The 19,762-nt window shown below is 45.0% G+C and overlaps 1 protein-coding gene across 11 annotated transcripts in view; it reads right to left on the bottom strand.

The window, feature by feature from the left end:
- ARVCF (ARVCF delta catenin family member) overlaps positions 1 to 19,762 on the bottom strand; it is a 640,643-nt gene that overhangs the window by 323,141 nt on the left and 297,740 nt on the right. For 8 of the 11 annotated variants that reach the window (XM_042441597.1, XM_042441594.1, XM_042441603.1 and 5 more), the window contains exons 4-5: positions 16,179 to 16,264; positions 7,913 to 8,157 (exon numbers count right to left, since the gene is read on the bottom strand). The exons of 1 other annotated variant lie outside the window; for it this stretch is intronic. In XM_042441597.1, coding sequence (XP_042297531.1) covers positions 7,913 to 8,128 — 216 coding nt within the window. In that variant the 5' untranslated portion in view covers positions 8,129 to 8,157; positions 16,179 to 16,264. Of the gene's footprint in view, positions 1 to 143; positions 343 to 7,912; positions 8,158 to 16,178; positions 16,265 to 19,762 lie in introns of those variants that run through there. 2 more of the 11 variants (XM_042441595.1, XM_042441604.1) reach the window with 2 other exon arrangements.

Raw genomic sequence — 19,762 nt, 5'->3', positions numbered from 1 at the left:
GGGTCCCCAAAGCACCCTCCACAAACTACAACTCCCGGGATTCTACAGGCGGAAGGGGAAGCCAGGTCGGGGCGGCGAAGGCAAAAGGGCGGCGGCGAAGCGAGAGCCGAGTCCCCCGACAACTAGCAAAGCCCCAAACTCACCTGGGCGAGTTCGGCCGGCATGGAGGCCGAGGAGGCGAGGCTTCCCTCGGGGCTTGGAGTTCCTTCCCCGCCCCTTGGCTGGAGCCCGGGGACGAGGACGAAGGGCGGCCCCTGAGGAGGAAGGACGAGAAGAACAAGAACAAGCAGCAGCCGAAGAAGAAGAAGAAGCCTGACTTCGCCGCCGCCTCCTGCTCCTGAGGGAGGGAGGGCGGGAAGAAGGAAAGGCCCCGGCCAAGCGGCCTCCCTCAGCCCCAGCCCCAAGGGCTCCCTCCTTCCCCCCACTTTCTGGGCCCAGCCTCTCGCCTCTGGCCCTCTCTGAGGGAGGAGGCACCCTCCTCCAGGCTCTCGGAACGAAGGACAGGGCTGGCTCCTCCTGCTCTGTGTTGGGGTTGCTTAACAGCTTTTGCCACCAAGCCCAGGAGCCCCCCCCCCACATTCCCCAGGGAGAGGGCTGACTGAAGGACCCCCGTCAATGTGGGAAAAGCACACGTCAAATTAAACACCGTTCTTTTGCCCTGAGGGAACACCTCCCTAGGAATCTCCAGGTCCTCCAGGGCAACTTTATGGTCAGAGGTTGATCATAAAATCATGCTGGAGGAGCCAGAGATTCCTAGAGAGAACGGATTGATCAAAACCGCAAATAAGGATCAAAGCATCCCTGAGAGATGGCCATCCAGCCTCTGTTTAAACACCTTCCTTGCTGGGGGGTCTATCACCCTCCGAGGAAGGAGTGTGTTTACTGTGTGACAGCCCTTACTGTCAGGAGGTTCTCCTCATGTTGAGCTGGAATCTCCTTTCCTGGAGCTTGCATCCATTGCTCTGGGTCCTAGTCTCTGGAGCAGCAGAAAACAAGCTTGCTCCCTCCTCAGTTTAACATCCCTTCAAGTATTGGGCTGTCATATCACTTCTTAACCTTCTCTTCTCCAGGCTAAACATCCCCAGCTCCCTAAGTCTTTCCTCATAGGGCATGGTTTCCAGACCCTTCACCATTTTAGTCGCCCTTTAGGTCACAGAGATCACTGTTTCTTTTGAGAACAGGAATGCTCCCTTCTTTGAGCCTTCCTTTTCTCTGCCCCCTTCTGCATCCACTCTCTTGGCCTCTCCTAGAAAATGATCCCACTTTTTTGGGGCTATCATGTGCAAATTGCATCAAGCATATGATAAGCTCCAAGGGAAGGAGGAGGCTTTGCAAGACCATTTCTCTTGCCTTCATGTCTCCTGTATTAAACACTTGACAAGGGATGCACCTGGAGCTTTGGGACCTTCCAGTGGCCGAAGACAAAGCAGTTTGTGGTCAGCTGGATTCTGTGCTTGCAGCCTCAAACCTGTGCTAATAACTGGGGTGACAGTGGTGAAAACCATGCGGCTCAGAGGCTGCATCTTGCCTCCAAAGGCAAGGCCCTTTGTAAGGGATCTGGAGTCCCTTGGCAAGCCAGAGGAGTGTGTCTTTAGGTACCACAATTCTCTGAAACACTGTGTGTCCCCACCACTTGTTGTAGGAAAGGAAACTGAATTTTTAAAAAACAAGAATGCTTTCTTGTTACTGGTTTCTGAAACCAGAGTGAGCTTCAGGTGACTTAAAGTTTCATTTGGAGGGGCAGGCGCTGAACGGCCGCCAACATTCGCAAAAATCCCGTTGACTCGGCCAGGTCTAGTTGGAGCTACCACTAGGATTCAAGGCAGTCTTTTTTCATTCAGGGGTTTCTGAACCATTCTGAGCTGCTCAGCTCTTCTTTTTCATACGACAGCGCTTTGCCACGGGAGACGTTGCTACCTAAACGTGAATTCGCAAATGATATCTTAAAATAGGCAGCTGAAGGAATAAATTCTCGCCGACGTGGGAATAAATTCACACAAGGAGGGGGCAAAACAGCCGAATGTGAAAAATGAGCGCCAAAAGGAGCCTTTGCAACCCCCGTGACAAGGCAGTCGTTCACGGAGCCCAGACCCAACTCACAAGGGACATTTACAGCCCCAAGGCAGAGCTCGGGGGAAGAACATACGTTCTGCAAGCCAAGAATCCTAGCTTCCATTCTTGGCGTCTCCAGGGAAGGCTGGGGAAAAAACTCTCCAAACTGGAAAACCAAGGCACTACAGCCCCCAGTCTGTAAAGACTGGGGTGGGTGCCATTGAGATCCAGGAGCTGTACACTCACAAATCTCATCCGTCCACAGAAAGCCAACGTTCCCTACTGTGCCCCACCTAAAAAAAAAAATCTGTTGGGATTATAAAAATACTCCAAAATGTCCTCTGCACCCTCCAGGGTTTACTTTAATAGGTTACTGCTTTAAAAGGATTCACCTGGCCACAAAACAACACGGGGCATTTTTAGTTTAGTTTTAGTTCGTTAATTATTTTTTAAAGGCAAACCCCGTAAGCCATACTATTGTAATCCAACTCAGGCGCTTTACAGACCACCCAAAAAGGGCGGTCTGCCGGCACCGCTGGTTGCTGCGTCTGGGAACTGCAGCGGCCAAACTGCGCAATTCCCGGATAAAACAAAATGAAGCTGAAAAATGCGGCTTCTTTTTGCGCCGCGGAAATGGCGCCTCAAAGCACAAAAGGCGCACTGGCGGCGTCACTTCTGCTGTGTGAAGTGCGGGCGCTAGGCCCATGTAGAACGGGTGCCACCATTTTGTACGTGCCAAGCGCGTACTAGGGTTAGGGGCGTCCGGAAAGGACGCCCCTTTCTAACCCTAGTACGTGCTCGGCATGTACTTTCGGCACATGTGTAACGCACCTCAGAGACATAACTCTAAGCACCACACATCCCAGGGAAAGGTAGAGCCCTATCTTGGGGCAGGAGGTATAGCCATCTCAGAACAGAGGGCCAGATTCATCCTCAGAGTCCCAGGTTCCTCAACCTCTGCTCAGCAAATATCTGAGTCAGCATTGCTAGTTTTGGGTGTTTATTTGGGGGGGGGGGGCTACTTGGCCATGTTCTAGAAGAGTGTTCTCTGAAGATGCCAGCCACAGATGCTGGCGAAACATCAGGAAGAAACTCTTCTAGAACACAGTCACATTGCCCGAAAAACCCACCAAAAACTATAAATGCCGGCCATGAAAGCCTTTGACTTCACAGTCAGCATTGAGCTAGATCAGTGATATCAAAATGCTGGCCCCCCAGGTGTTTTGGACTTCAGCTCCCAGAATCCCAGACTATTGGCCAAAGTGGCTGAGGCTTCTGGGAGATGAAGTCCAAAACACATGGAGGGCCACATCACTGAGCTAGAGAGACCAAGGGTCTGACTCTGTATACTGGCTTTATATGTTTGGCCTCATACAGCCTGAAAGGCAAACCCCATAAGCCATAGTACTGTAATCCAACTCACTAGAGGCATAAATCTAAGCACCACACATCCCAAGGAAAGGTAGAGCCCTACTAAAACATGTAGAAACAACGAGATTGGATACAGCACTGTTTCCCTTTTGGTCCATTGATATCTAAAAACCAGGATGCAATGGATTTGGGTCCACACTTGCGTTCTTGTCCTTGCTTTTGCATTGATATTTTCCCATCCCAGCTATGGCAATTTTCCGCTTCTGCTTCTCTTCACAAGAGGATGGCAAGGAGAAGAAAAGCTAACCCTGTCCCCACCATTCATAACTATAAGGCTGCATCTGCACTGCAGAAATAATGCAGTGTGACACCACTCTAACTGCCATGGCCCAATGCTATGGAATTCTGGGATCTGTGGTTTTGTGCAATACTTACCTTTCTCTGCCAGAGAACTCTGGTGCCACAACAAACAACACATCCCATGATTCCATAGGATGGAGCCATGGCAGTTAAAGCAGTGTCAAACTGCATTCTTGCTGCAGTACAGATGTTGTCCATGATTGAGAACGTAGAAGCCTTGTACCCTAATAACACTGAATCCCACCCCCCAAAAACGTTCTGTAAAATGTCTGTCTGTTGTATGACTGGACTCAGTTATCATGAATAGCTTCTCTAATTTCCCTGAAACATTCCATTGTTTGTTGTTACCCAGTTAGGCAATACTTCTGAGTTCCAATCTCTTACAACGTCTTTCATACCATCCTCTCAGTCCTGTAGGCTCCACAAAACCATCATATGGATGTGTTTACTTTGTTACACAGCAAGCATGAAACAAACAAATCAACAAAAAGGTTTCCAGTATGATCTGTCACTTAGGTATCACCAGTCCAGCAAAGATGGAAAAGAAATAACTGTTACCAGAGGAAGCAAACAAACAAGAAACCAAGCTCTGCAATCCACACACCTTTCTTATTGGATACAATTTGCAACTTCCCAATTTTTCCAAGCTGTTGCGGGGTCAAAAATCACCAAAAAGGAGCCCAAATTGCTCCACTGTTTTCCCCAAATCACTCAGTTCTCTGAAAAAAACAAAGGCGTCACCCCCCTAAAAAAAACATTGTGTATAGCAGGGGAATCAAAAATGTCCTCAGCTCCCAATGCAGTCACCCAAAGAGAAAAACTAGATTAAGGAAGGCTAGTCTGGCCAGTGGGTCAAGAACAGTAAGTTTATGTTGCCACAGCATTTGAGTGCCCTCATAGATGCCCATGTTGATTTCATCCTATTATCTCAAAGACTGAGAAGGGTATCCCTGACATACAGCTTTTGCAGGGAGAAAAAAATCCTTAAGAGGTAAAACCACAGGCAAAATTTTGGTCACATCAAACATAATTCCACTGGAACATCAGGAACCCAGTACAGTCAGCCCTTCTTATACAGTACATGGCTTTTTTAATACACGGATTCAAGCATCCACAGTTTGAAAATGTTCCAAAAAAGGATAAATTTCAAATATCAAACCTTGATTTTCCATTTTTTATAAGGGACACCATTTTGCTATGTCATTATATTTAATATGACTTGAGCATCCACGGATTTTGTTCTCCACGGGGGATCTTGGAACCAAACCCAGCGTATAACAAGGGCCCACTGTATTGTCTATCAATAGAGTAAAAACACAACACCGTCCTATACGTGACTCCTGAAAAATATGTTCCCAAGCTTTGCTCCCTACTGTTCTAGAGAACAAGACTAGATCTTTAATTTATTTATTTTTTCTTATTTCATTTTATTGTATTTTGTGAGTCAGCGTGGTGTAGTGCTTTGAGCACTGGACTACAACTCAGGAGAACATGGTTCAAATCCCCACTCAGCCATTGGAAACCTATTGGATAGCCCTGGCTAGGTCACTCTCTTTCAGCTTCAAAGGAAGGCAAAAACCCCTCTGAATAAATCTTGCAAAAAACAAAACAAAACTCTGTTATAGTTTTGCCTTAGGGTTGTCAAAAGTCATATCCAGCCATGTATTCTTGTACATTCAACTGTGAAACACAACAAGGCACTAAAGATATCAGCAGAATCGATCATCTACCCCTCCTCTGCACTGGAATCAACATCATGTTATTAACTGTTCATTAAAAATATTTGTAGACCATCCTTGCTTGTGGATACAAAGAGTATAATCAAAATAAGCCACACACAAAATAATAATATACTGAGAGACAGGAAAACGAACTAAGGCCTGTTACAGACTGCCAAAATAAAGCTGCTTCAGGTCTCTTTGGAGGTATGCTATTTAAATGATGCATGCATCCTAGGAATCCGGAAGCTGCACCAAAGCTGCACTCCAGTGCTTAGGAATGGAGTGTGACTTTGGCGTGACCTCCGGACTCTTAGGACCCATGCATCATTTAAATAGCATATCTTCAAAGAGACCTGAAGCAGCTTTATTTTGGCAGTCTGTAACAGGCCTTAGTGACCAACATAATTCAACTTATATTCAACTAAGCAAATGTTTTAAAAAATCAACCTCTCTCTGAAAACATGATAAAGTCAGCACTAGTAGATATTCTGCATCTCTACAGAGAAGGCTCTCTCTTTTGTTGTCAGGTAGCATACCTTCCCCAATGAAGGTACACTGAGAGGAGGTTCACACATAAATTTCAAGACTGGGGCAGGTTGCGTTCTTTCCAGAAAGTAATATACAAGTAGCACAGTAAGCCATGGCAGACACCGCCCAATACTATTTCCGCAGTTGGTTTCAACAACGCAGAACACTTGTGCCATTTTTCAAATGCAAGCAAAATAAATGGTAAATATTCCATGCAGAGAGAGAAACAGTAGTGTACAAAACCAGGCAGAGGCATCAGACAACGGCTTTCCACCATAAGGTATAGGATGGCATCTGATATAGAATCAACTAACCCAATGAGAAATTTCCATAATAAACTGAACATGAATAAAAACAGTAATAGACCACCATCAGAAGACTGCTGTGTCAACAAACATGCTCCATAAACTCAGGTGACAGATGGCATAAGATTTAATATGTCAAGTTACTGTTATGATAGAACAAGAAAAAGACAAGTATTAAGACACAGTCTTGGTGAACTCACTTCCATTTTATCTATACCACTACAAGCTCTTTAGTATGGTACCTTAGCTCTCCTCAGGTCCACTTACCTTGAACTGAGTTGGTCATTTCTTCTTTCTAGATAGACTATGGCTAAAGCATTTCACCTCCTGATTCCATCTCCTCATACAAAAATGCACCTTCGGGGAATCCTTTCCCATCTTTCACTTCTTTTTCAACAACTTGGAAAACCACTTCGCCATGCCTAGTATCTAATTCTCTACTTTTCCTTGCCATCAGATGTCTATCTGAGCAGACCAGAAATGTAAGATCCACCACTCGACCGATACTATGAAAGCTAAGTCACTCATTCAGGGCCATCATGTCAGTTGGGGGACACACTACATTCAGCTATATCCAGGACTGCTATACTAGGTGATGTGATTTTTACATGGCATATCCACAGAATATGCTACTGCTCAGGTTTCAGAATCCCGAGAAACAGAAATTAATTTTTAAAAATCCAAACTTCTATCCATTAAGTCTATAACATCAGGCTTCTGTATGTGTGGATAATGCATGATTGCATCTTAGGAGACAGGAAAAGTTGAGTAAGGACTCCAGTGCTTCTCGATCTTTTGGTCTTCCAGGTGTTTTGGACTTCAACATTCAGAAGGACCATTGGCTATACTCATTGGGGCTTCTGGGTGATGATGCTTGAAACATCTGGAGGACCAAATGAAGAGATCCACTGCCCTGGACACAGCAGAATGAGAGGGTAGGAGGGACTGTATCACTTTAGACTTCAGCTGTGTGACTGGATATCTGGATGCCTAAAAGCTCTATAAACAGAAAACCATCCCAGCTGGCAAAGAGCTATAACTAAATGGCAGAGAAGACATTTTGCATGCAGATGGGCCTAAATTAAATAAATAATAAATAAATAAAACTTATTTTATCTCCCTTTTCTGTGACGAGACAAAGCGGCTCACAACACATTAAAATATCCACATTCAACATTATGTCCCAAATCCACACACTCCCCCCCAATAGGATCAAATCACCAGCATTTCCAAGTTCTTGCTTCTAACGTCCTCCAGCCCTACACACACCAAGTCTGGTATCATCATGCCCATGCTGGCTGGGGATTAGGTGAGTTGTAGTCCAAAACAACAACTTTTCCATGCTCTGATAGTCCTCTGTGTGGAGGTCAGGACTGAAGATGGCAGTGTGATAAATGAGGAAAAACACCATGGCTGTTTCCCTGAGATCTTTGAAGGAAGGGTGAAATATTGTGATCAACTCTTTTTCAGTGCTCATAAACATCTGCAACTCTACACACACATACACACAAACACACACACTTAGAGGGATGATGTGCAATGTAGAGTAACAAGTACAGGGCGCAGGCTGTTTACCTGCAGGACCAGTTGCTGCCAGGCAGTTGCCAGGGGCTGGCCGCTGCCAATGTTGCACATGCTCACTCGGTCCGAGGGCTGATTGGCGCGTTCGAGTTGCAGGGAGACATTGCGCCGCTCTTCTTCAAGGGCCCGGGTGAGCCGCTCAAAACGAGCCTCTTGCTCTTTAACGGATGCCAAAATGCTGGCAGCAGACCTGATATCATAGTCATCCATGACTGCGCTCAAACTGTCTTGCCTGTTAACTGATACGGAGAAATGACAAGGGTTTTAGGTAAAGGGTGGGGAGGGCACAGGTCAAAGGTCAGGAGTTAAAAAAATAGGTTAATTATTCCGCTACATAACACTTGTGCCCCAAAACAATCCCCCCCCCCAATTTTAGAATACAATTTTTCATACCTTTTTTTTGGCACCATCAGCATTACACCATTTCCTCCCACCGCCCCCTCAGATATGCACACCACCTTGAACCGAATTTAGATTTAACTCGTTGGGTAACTTTTTTGTTTAAACTTGTGTCTGACAAGAGATGTTCATACTTTTCAGGAAAGTAATTTCGCTATGCAAACAATAATGTATTTTTAAGACGATATTAGTCTCGCGTTTTGTTCGCTTTCTTTTTTTTTCCCCCTCTCTGTGGCAGATCAATTATTTCTATACTTTTTTTATTCACATATGGTGTCTTTTGCTTTGAATCGCACAGGCAGATCTGAGTTAACTCTTCCCAGTTTGCAAATGCTCCTTCTGAAAGGTCTGCTAGCCCTGGGATAGGACTGGCCCAGGGAAGCAGCCACCTCAGGCAGCAGATTTAGGATGTTGGGGAAAAGCAGTAAATTGTTAGTTGTGTGATCTGTTTATTCTGACTGCCAGAGAGGGAGGCTGCTCTTGGAATTTGTTACTTCATGTGCCAAAGTAAGGTGCCAAAATAACTTGGCTTGCTTTGAGTAAGCTGCACTTTGAGTTCACTGAATAGGGGCATGGCTAGATCTGAGGCCAGCCTGGCATTGACACCTCATCTAGTCATCCAAGAAGAATTTCAGGACTGACTAAGGCTTGCTGTGATATGGCACTTGGGGACAAAGTGAGAAAAAGGCATAAGTCTTAACAGCTATGCTTGTCTATGGGTCTGAACACATGGGCCCAAAGGCCCATGTTCCCCCTGTCCTGGCATCATCCTATACGGACAGTGCAGGCCAATAACACTGGGTGGGGATCAGCCAGACAGATACTGATCCCATGGTTCTGGCCCAACCCTGGCTCAAAAAGCTCTTAACACTGTCTAAAAAGGCCAGTATGTTTGTGGTAGAGTGTCCTGGAAACTTTGTGGCGACAGCTGGCAGACTGCATGTGCGCTCACCCCTGTACCAGCCACCACTGCCTCTTTCCTTCTGAAGGCCCCTATGACATTGGGAGGGGGTGCCTGGTCATGTGGGTAAAGCCAGGCACCCTGTTCCTGCTCTTATGGCCCACAGTGAGGACCTTCAGAGGGAACGGAGAACAAGCAGGTAAGGGGGCGCACGGCAGTGGTGGCTCCACAGTGTGGCAGCACATAGTCTATTGCTGTGCCAGCCTGGGGACAGAAATGGGTCAGAACTGTGGGCGGGATACCACAGGGTTCACCCACGCTATCCTGCCCTAAGTCTACAAGTGAGATCTATTTGAGGTTTGGTATCCAAGTGATGTCTGTAGAAAGCCTTAAATCTGACATAGTTAAGTACTGTATGTATTTAAATGAGAATTGTTATACTGTAACTCCATTACTCTCCCAATATGGGGGTGATGGTGGGGTTGTAATCCAACAAATCTGGAGGACACTAGTTTGAGGAAGACCTAACTTCATCACAACTATCTGTTCCTTAAAATATTTGCTAGAATTACTAACGAAACACAAATTGACCCGTCTTACTGCGAAGATAATTATTAACACAGAAATTACAAACATGTCACACATCATGATAACAAAGTCCCATCAAGGTGATAAATAACAGAACACAGCAGACAGACTGGAGAAAAGTCAAAACATGTGGAATATAGTTCCCCATGTTCCGTGGTTCCACTCTCACACCAAGCAAAGATGCTACCTCCCCTAAAAAGACACTTTTAAACTTTCTGAGAATCTTAATAGCTGATAATTATTACTGTAAGTCGTGTTTCTAGCCCTTGTGACTGCAAAAAATATATATATGCTCAAATACTGCTGAAAATCTCAGAAGCCAAAGGGCTAGATGAAATGAGGAATGGGCTTTAATGTCCATGCTTAGCTCCTCATCCCTTGCCACTAGCATCACAACTGAAACATACTGAGTCAAATTGATGTCTATCTGGGGCCCAAACAGACAGGCCAAAATAAAGCTGCTTCAGGTCACTTTGGAGGTATGCTGTTTAAATGACACACACATCTTAAGAGGCCAGAAGATGTGCCAAAGCTGTGCTTCAGTCCTTAGGACTGGAATGTGGCTTTGGTGCAGCTTCTGGCTTTTTAGGACGCATGCATCATTTAAATAGCATACCTCCAAAGTGACCCGAAGCAGCTTTATTTTGGCCTGTCTATATGGGCCCCTGAATACCTTATAAAGATCGGAATTATTTACTGCTTTTTTATCTCACCTTTCCACTAAAAATAGCATTCAGAAGCAGGGTTTGCATTTGTATTATAAACAGTTTAAAACTGAAGAATATTTAAAAAGCCATTATAAGTGTTTCTAATTGCGATTTTTTAATGTTAGCAGTATGCCTTGCTATTGATGATGATAGAAAGTAAATTCTAGATGCAGTGGTACTGACAGCTTCCTTAGAAAAGACAAATCAACAGCGTTCAGTGGCAAGTTAACCTTGCTCTAGGTAGGAACCATTTTGGCATGCTCTCTCACATCTCATTAGCAGATCATTTGCATACACAAGCTAATCAGTAAGAATTGTCACACAATGCAAAAGGCAGTTCATGCAGCAGCTTGCTACTAAGTGCAGATAAGCAAAAGATACCATGGTCAACATCTGTAAAAAATGCAGGAGCTTTGCTGAGCACCAAAGATTTTGGGAGTGAAAAGATGAGAAACCAGATAAGTATTCTGTTGTGCTCCCTCTTCAAAGGGATGCCAGGAGCCTGTAGAAGGGAATGGTACATTATCCTCACCAGTATCTATGAGCTCTGTGGAAATTAACTTCACATTGACCTTGGAGATGCACAAAGTCACTACAAACTGAAACCGCTTCTCCCAAAGGACAGAACATCCGTTCAGGGAGCTCTGGGGGCTTTTCATTGGGCTTCTTTTCTCTGAAGCTATAAAAAGAGGGGGCGTTCTGATAGGCTCCAGCTCCAGCACCCATTTCTGGATTATGAGACACATGTGGTGGAACTATATGGTGGTTCAAGGAAAACAAGGAGCTGCACTCAGTGTGTGGGGAAAGCCCCACAGAAGAAGGCTGAAACATCAATCCGAGTGAGGCCAGCAGCTTGTGAGAGCATTATGAACCCTTTTGCAGCTGGGTCAGCATACATATGTGCTGCTTGATGCATCTACTATCTCATTCAAGGGGTCTAGCAGGTATCATTGGACAACTCTGCTGCAACCTTCAAACTACTGGCATTCTGCTCCTTGATCAGCCGCCTTGATCATGCAATTGGAAAGGCGGGATATAAATAAAAATTATTATTATTATTATTATTATTATTATTATTATTATTATTATTATTATTATTATTTTAGAGCAATCAAGTTTCTAGCCCCAGTGGTTGCACAGAGGCTCATAAATACACAAATGCTGTCCCCTGGGAGCTCTGTTCTCAAATCTGCACACATTGTGCCATTCTTGTTTCAGCAAATGATCACACACACACAGCACAGATACCTTGTGAGGCCAAGACAGGGGGTGAAGCTCAATGAAAATATACTGTACAGATCCTTGTCAAGTTCTTCTTTACATTTTCCCCCAGGACAAAGAATAAAGGTTTTGGACTTCAAGATTCAGTGCTCTTCTCCATTTTATATAAACTTGTTTTTACAGTGTTTGCATTACTCGGTTTTATTTTCTCAGAATCCACACAGAGGATGGTTATCTGGCCTCCTGTTCACTACTGCTGCATTCCTGAAGATTAAAGATAATGAAGTAAGCTGAAAAGCACAAACTTTTCAAGCCATCCCTAGCCAAAATTTATGTGGGAAAACCAACACAGATTCACAAATTTCCAAACCCATACCAGGCTGGATCCTGTATTTGTAATGCAACCCTGCAGCTATATGAAATTCAACCCAGGCAAGAAATGCTTTCATATGACTAAATGCCAGTGGCATTGCAATTCTGAAGAGACAGTTTATTTCCCCTCAAGGCACTAGCTTTTAACAAAGCCGAGTATCTCAAAAACCTGGACACCAATATCAAATTTTCAACCAAATATCGGGGGATTGCTGCAGCCCTAGGTAAAGCCTGCTTTGCTTTAACAAACTTGAACGGTGGTGTTTGATCACATAGACATCCCTGGCAAAAGCCCACCAGTGCTCTATCTGTCATTCATGCTACAATTGCAATAAAGCTTGATAAAGTAGGGAAAAAAGAAGACTGCACTCCAGATGGATAGAGTCAGTTAGGGAAGGCACAATGGCCCTAAGTCTGCAAGACATGTTAACTTAAACGTATCTCATCCATAGGGTTGCCATAAGTTGAAGTCAACTTGATGGCAGTTAACAACAATTACAATCCACATACTGCTATGTATCAGAGGCTATATTTTGTTCCATACCATTTTAGGAATGAGCACTCATCTGTCCCCAGAGCCTCCAAGGAGTCTGAGTTGTTCCACCTAGTTTTCTACAGTCTTTTGTGTCATTGGCCTTACAGTCCAAGGATACTTATTTGCACGAAGCTTTGACCCTCAGCTTCTTTTGTGCATCATCACAAAAGTGACTTTCCAAGCTCAGAAACTCAAATCCTAAGCTCTTAAATGTGAACCCTAAGATATTCTCCCTTCCCGCATGCCAAAATAAAATGTCTTTAGAGGGAATGATGTCCTCTCTTCCATCAGCCCTTATGAAAATCTCTTATCTGCATAGGTCGGGGGAATCATAGAATAGCAGAATTGGAAGAGACAGCAAGGTCCATCCAGTCCAACCCCATTCTGTCATGCAGGAAATCTCAATTAAAGCATCCCCAACAGATGGCCATCCAGCCTCTGCTTAAAGACTTTCAAGGAGGGATACTCCACTAATATCTGAGGAAGTGTGTTCCACTGTCGAACAGCCCTTGCTGTGAAGAAGTTCCTCTGAATGTTGAGAGGGAATCTCTACTCCTGGAGCTTGCATCCATTGTTCCGGGTCCTGTTCTCTGGAGCAGCACAAAACAAGCTTGCTCCCTCCTCAATATGAAATCCCTTCAAATATTTAAACAAGGCTATCATATCACCTCTTAACCTTCTCTTCTCCAGGCTAAACATCCCCAGCTCCCTAAGTCTTTCCTCATAGGGCATGGTTTCCAGGCCCTTCACCATTTTAGTCACCCTCCTTTGGACAATGCTCCAGTTTCTCCACATCCTTCTTCTCTTCCCCCCCTTTCTTTCCAACAGAATTCATCTGCATCTGTGGTCCACCCTTTTACCCTTTCCCTCTTTTGCAACATCTTACAATAAGACCCAGCTCCACCAGGGCTAGCCTGGAAGAAGAGACTACTCCCTCCATAACTGTCATCTTCTGGCCTGAGAGGGAGTGATCACACAGACCCAGCTCCACCAGGGATAGCCTGAAGGAAGAGGCTTCTCCCTCCTGAACTGTCATCTTCCGGCCTCCTATTCCCCTCCAACTATTCTCTGACTGTGTGGGGGAGAGGCTTGCGTACCCTAATGAAGTTGTGAGCTATGCTGGCGGTGGTATAATAGCTACCGGTAGGGCCTCCCATGCCAGACAGGTCACAACCAAAGGGTCTGACCAAGAGCGCCAAACCCGGGCAGATGGTGCTCATCTAACCCTGTAAGGTCAACCATCTAAGAGAAGGAAACTCTAATCAAACCTATGACTCGAGGATGAACCTCTGGTTTAAAGGGTGAGGCCAGTTCTGTGCACGATGTTCTCCACCAGAAAAATCCATTGCATAGGCTCGAAGGATACATCCAACATCATCAATGCGTTTGTAGAAAGCATAGATGAGTCCTTCCTGAATCTTTGTTCACAAAGTAAAGCCAAGAAGAACGATAAGACCCTTGAAAGAGCTTTATATATTCTAAACTGTAAAGTATTTTTAAAGCTTGCATAGCTCTGTAGATGTGAGGCACAGAGAGAGCGAGAGATGGGTTATGGCTGGCTATCCAAGAGGAATCCTGGATCTTTCTGCTCCATCACCCATTTAAAAAACTGAAGCTGCTTGCTCTCCCACCTCCTCCTCCTCCCCCTCCTCCACCCCTCTTCCCAGCCAACTTCCAGGGCCAATGGGAAACTAAACCTACCGACTCTACTATCCTTGTTCACTTGAGTGAATTAAACCTATTGTGGCAGTTTCCAGTTTAAGGAGGTTAGGAACAAAGCAGGGGGAGGGAAAGTGGGAACGCTTCTCACCTCCTCATGGAGGATCTCTTATGCGCTCGGGAAGGATTCAGGAATGATTTGAGACTTACATGAAACAGCACTTCTAGATCTTTTTTTAAATCAAGGTAGCTATTAGAGGAGCATTCTAAGAATTCCCATTTTCAAGAAGCAAAACAAGAGCATCACCTCTTTCATTTCTCTCTGTATGTCCATTTGGTGGTGCCCAGGAAATTCAAAAGGAGCAATTGAGCCAGGATGTCTAGACAATAAAGTGATGTCCAACAATGAACAGGACCAAGGGATTCCATTCCAGGATGGCTGGGTTTATTTCTTAGTCGCAAAAATGTTGGGTTTTGCTAAGAAGTGAGGGGTGGGAGTGTGTCACTGTGTGCTGCACAGAGACACTTTTCATCAGCCACGCAGGCATTTCTAACTGCACGCCCAAAGTGGCTTGATATTTTGACAACATCTTTGTGCAAATGCTTTCAAAATGCATATAGGCATCAAAAGCACCTAGTGCCTTAGACTGCCTTGTTTCCCCACTCATCCTTGAGAGGGACCACAAAGGAGTTCATCACATGGGAGGAATTTCTCTTAATTTTGAATGAAAAGAAAGTGGAGCCAGAACGCATTCATGTGAATTCACTAGCTCAGCGAATTTACGTGAATTCGAATTGCGTTCGCACTGACTTCCCATTGCCCAAAAATAGCTTGCCATAGCCCGAAATTGAAATTGACATTGTTTTGCTTTGCTTCATTCTTTAGATCCTATGCTATGTGTCTCTAAATTTTACCCTCGATTTAACCACAGGTCATAGCAAAATCCATAATTTTGGTCCCCAAATTTGCCCTCGACTTATACATGAGATCGACTTATAGTCGAGTATGTGTGGTATGTGGAGAAAAGGAAAGATGAGTGGGGGATAGTATTGGAGTTGGGGCCAAAGTTGGTCCCCTGTTTCTTTCTGCAAAACAATGGCTGACAAACGCTTCAATGTATTATCTACTAATAATATCAATTCATGTACGGTAGTTAAGCTAGGCTTCCATCTGCAAATTTTACCACCATGTGTAGATAAAACGAAATTGATTTTGGAATAGTTTTTGAAATACTTTTAATTCTACATCCTGTTGAAATTACACTGCAGATATAACATGTGTATATATTTACTGATTTTTTCTATGTATTTTAATCTGCATTTCCTTTCCATTTGTAAGCCTCCTTGAGTCTCAATATTGAAAAAGGGCAGGAAAACTGGGAAAATTATGTATCTTTTTAAAAAATATGCTGCTCTATAGAACATTTAATTTAAAATGCCAAAAGCCTGAGTAAGAGTGAGATCTGCCATTTTACTCCTGTCCTTCAACCTTCTGGGGAGTCCCTAAAAGCAGCTTTTACGTAAGCATTTTTTTTTACCAATAATGAGAGCTAGAAACATACTGTGAAAAGCAAACTAGTCTCACAAATCTGAACTTTGAGTTGAAACATGAATTCTGTGCTGAAAAACAAGAAAATGTGGAACCCGAACAGTCTGCAGTGCGTACCGCTGCGATGCCATGTACCTATCTAGTCTTAAAGATGAAGGACTAAGGGAGCATCATGTTTGAATCGAACTGTCAGTTCATGGAATAGGTCAGGTAAAACAAATGCTTTATTTCCCTCTGAAGATGGCACAATCCTCAAAACAGCATTCAAAGGCATGCGATTCCCTCATGCAATTTTGGAAAGCGTGCATTGAAAACCAGGCAATACACACCTAAGATTAGGAAGGTCTGTATGTTAACGATGCTGGGGCATCACATATTAAAACTGAGGGCCAGAAACAGCCTCAAGCTGAATCAACTGCAACAAAAGAAGAGGGAGAAAAAGAGAAGAGAAGTTAGTTTTTTTAGGTTGTTAATGACTGGAAGCATCCTGCCTGCTCTACAAAAGCATTTGCTTTAAAGAAAGATGACTAGAAACATACTAAGGAAATCCAAATGAAAAACATCTCGCCAATCCAATTCTGTTCTCCAGCATATCAGTACATAACAATGCAAAACTGAAACGTTATCGTCACTGTTGTTAGCTATGTTTGCATCCCACCTTTGTAACCTTGGGCTGCCTCAGCGCTGCAGAATTAATGCAGTTTGACACTGCTTTCACGGCCATGGCTCCATCCTGTGGAATCCTGGGATTTGTAGTGTGTTGTGATATCAAAGTTCTCTGACAGAGGAGGCTCAAAGACTCACAAAAGTACAACTCCCAGCATTCCGTAGCATTGAGCATAGAATCATAGAGTTGGAAGAGACCATAAGGGCCATCCAGTCCAACCCCCTGCCATGGCAGTTAAAGCAGTGCCAAATTCTTTAGTTCTGCAATGTAGACACAGCCTCAAAAAGAAAAGGACAAAAAAGGAGGAGGATCAAGGTTGTCTTCCATACAGAGCAAATGCTTTTCTTTCCTATTACACAGACATTGATCACAGTCCAAAGCAAATCCCAAAGGGATTTTTGATTTCCAAGAAACCCACGAGACAGCATTCACATAACCCAAAATGATTTGAAAATGAACTCAAGTCTTTTAAATAGCCCTCCTCTGTTCTCTTTATCTGTTTCCACTCCCCTTCTATACCAAGAACAAACTCTTCATTTCAAGAAACACATAGAATCACAGAGACAGAACAAACCTTAAGGGCCAACCCCCTGCCAGGTAGGAAGACACACTCAAAGCACTCCCGACAGATGGCCATCCAGCCTCTGTTGAAAAACCTCCGAAGAAGGAGACTCCGCCACTCTCCAAGGCAGCCTATTCCACTGCTGAACACCTCTTAGCATCAGGAAGGTCTTCCTAATGTTGAGGTGGAATCTCTTTCTCTGTAGTTTGCAACCATTGCTCCATGTCCTGGTCTCTGGAGCAGCAGAAAAAAAGCTCGCTCCATTCTCAAGATGACACCCCTTCAAATGTTTAAGCAGGGCTATCATGTCACCTCTCAAGCTTCTCTACTCTAAACATACCCAGCTGCTAAGCCATTCCTCATAGGCCATGGGACATTGCCTCACACAAGTTCAGACTGTTTTCAGAGCAGCAGCAGAAGCTGCTTTGTAGGGATGGCAATAGAAGATCAAGATTGCACTGTTGCCAATTTCGTGACTTTTACACAGAAATCGGGATTTTTGAGTGCTTTCTGTGTGATTTCCGTGTCTGGCTCTATTCCATGAAGATTCAGGGACTTTTGCACATTTCCGCTCCAGCCCTGAAAAATTCCAATTTCCGGGAGAAACTCCCGGAGTTGGCAACAGTGGCCCTGACTCTGAGAGTGAGGCTACAGAGCAACCAATCATTTGGAGTCACACAAACAGTTTTGAGCCGATCAGAAATAGGAGACTGGTCGACCCTGCCCTCTGGAAAAGCTCAGCCGGTTGCCCCCTCCCTCAGGAAAAGCTCAGCCAGGGCGGAGGCCAGGGAGGCACCTGCTGCTGCTGCTGCTGCTGCTTGGCTCGCTTGTGTTGTGGCTCTGGGTTGCAGCCTGTTGCTGCAAGGAGGAGGGAGGGAGGCTTGGCTTGGCTTGGCTTGGCTTGCTGTGCCTGTGGCTGGCTTCCCAATTGCCTGCCTGCTGTGCCCTCTTTCTTGTCGGATTGTCTTGGCTATTCTTCATACTTCAAGGTACACACACACACACACACACAAAATATACATATACATATATATATATATACACACACACAAACATATAAACATATATATATACACACACACATACATATATATACACACACATACATGTCACAACAAACTACAATTCCCAGGATTCCCTGGTTTGACAAGGGAATTGCCTCCATGCTTCCAGATCACAGCCCCAGAGAATGAGTCTACAGTATATTAGTGTTGCCAGTTTCAGTCCACTACTTAGGCTGCATTTGGATTTAATAACGATAATAATAATGGTGATGATGATAGAGAGATAGCTCTTGTAGCACCTTTGAGACTCACTGAAAGAAAAGTTGGCAGCATGAGCTTTCCTAGACTTAAGGTATCCTCAGATGCCTGGGAACAGGGACGTAGCCGGGGGGGGGGGGGCTTCTTGGGGTCCAGACCCCCTTACATTAGAAAATGAATGGTGTGCTGCTGCGCCGCCGCATCCAAGCCCTATTATAATGGTGGCACTTAGTCTGGACCCCCACTTCCTAAAATCCTAGCTATGTCCCTGATGGGAATTGTAGTTTATTGTGGCACCAGAGTTCTCTCTCACAAAACTACGGCACATTACAGACCGCCCCTTTGGGGCGGCCTGTAGGCACGCCTTTCCCCCGTGTATCGGGGCCTCAGTGGATAGAACGGCAGCCGCTGAGGCCCCGATCCGCCGCTTTCCGGGCCACAGGGAAGCGGCAAAGGGCCACTTCCGCAGCCTGGCAAGGGTTTTGTCCTTTGGGGCTTCAAGCCCCAAGGACACCCCGCAGTGGCGGGGAGGAGGAGAAAGGGGCCGCTTGGCCCCTTTCTCCCTTGTGTAGCTGGGCACAGCCGTCTGAAGGCTGCGCCCAGCGACGCAAACCAGGAAGGAGCTCCGTTTCGGAGCTCCTTCCTGCTCTGCGGAAAGGGCGCGTTAAGCGCCCTCACACGGAGTGATGGTGTCACGTCCGCGCCGCCTCGTTTGGAGGTGGTGTGTTCGTGATGCCATCATGGCGGCGGCCGTGTGGAACGGCCGCTGCCATTTTGTGCACGCAGAGTGCGTACTAGGGTTAGGAGGTGTGGAAGCACCACCCCTTCCTAACCCTAGTTCGCGCTCTGCGCGTACTTTAATGGCGGTCTGTAACCCGCCTACAATTCCCAGGGTTCCCTAGCAATGAGCCAGGGCAGCTAAAGTGGTCTTGAACTGGATTATTTCTGCAGTGTGTCTTGGACCCAACTCAGGCTGCATCTTCACTCCATAGACAATCCAGTTTCATACCGTTTTAACTGCCATGGCCCAGTGCTATGAAATCACACCAGAATTTGCTGAGAGAGAAGGTTAAATGTCTCACAAAACTACAATTCCCAGGATTTCCTAGGACTGAGCCACAGCAGTTAAAGGGGTGTCAAACTGGATTATTTCTGCAGTGCGGTTGCAGCCTAACACATTTCTATTTGGCACAAAGCTTCTTGGACCCCCTTCGTGTCAAAATAAATATCTTAAAAGTATTAGAAGGACCGAAAGATTCTTTGTTTGGTTCAAGGATAATTTTGAGAGTTGAAATAAGTTACAATTATTTTTTATTCTATTATGTTTACGTTTATTTGCAAAAGATCCGCCATATTAACATTACGGGAACTTTCTAGGGATTTTGACTGAATATTCCATGTAATATGGGGGGGGGGGGGGGG

This window comes from Sceloporus undulatus, chromosome 10, assembly GCF_019175285.1.
Source record: "Sceloporus undulatus isolate JIND9_A2432 ecotype Alabama chromosome 10, SceUnd_v1.1, whole genome shotgun sequence".
Taxonomy (NCBI): domain Eukaryota; kingdom Metazoa; phylum Chordata; class Lepidosauria; order Squamata; family Phrynosomatidae; genus Sceloporus; species Sceloporus undulatus.
Note: the sequence above shows the minus strand (reverse complement) of the source record. Positions and strands in the feature narration are given on the sequence as shown.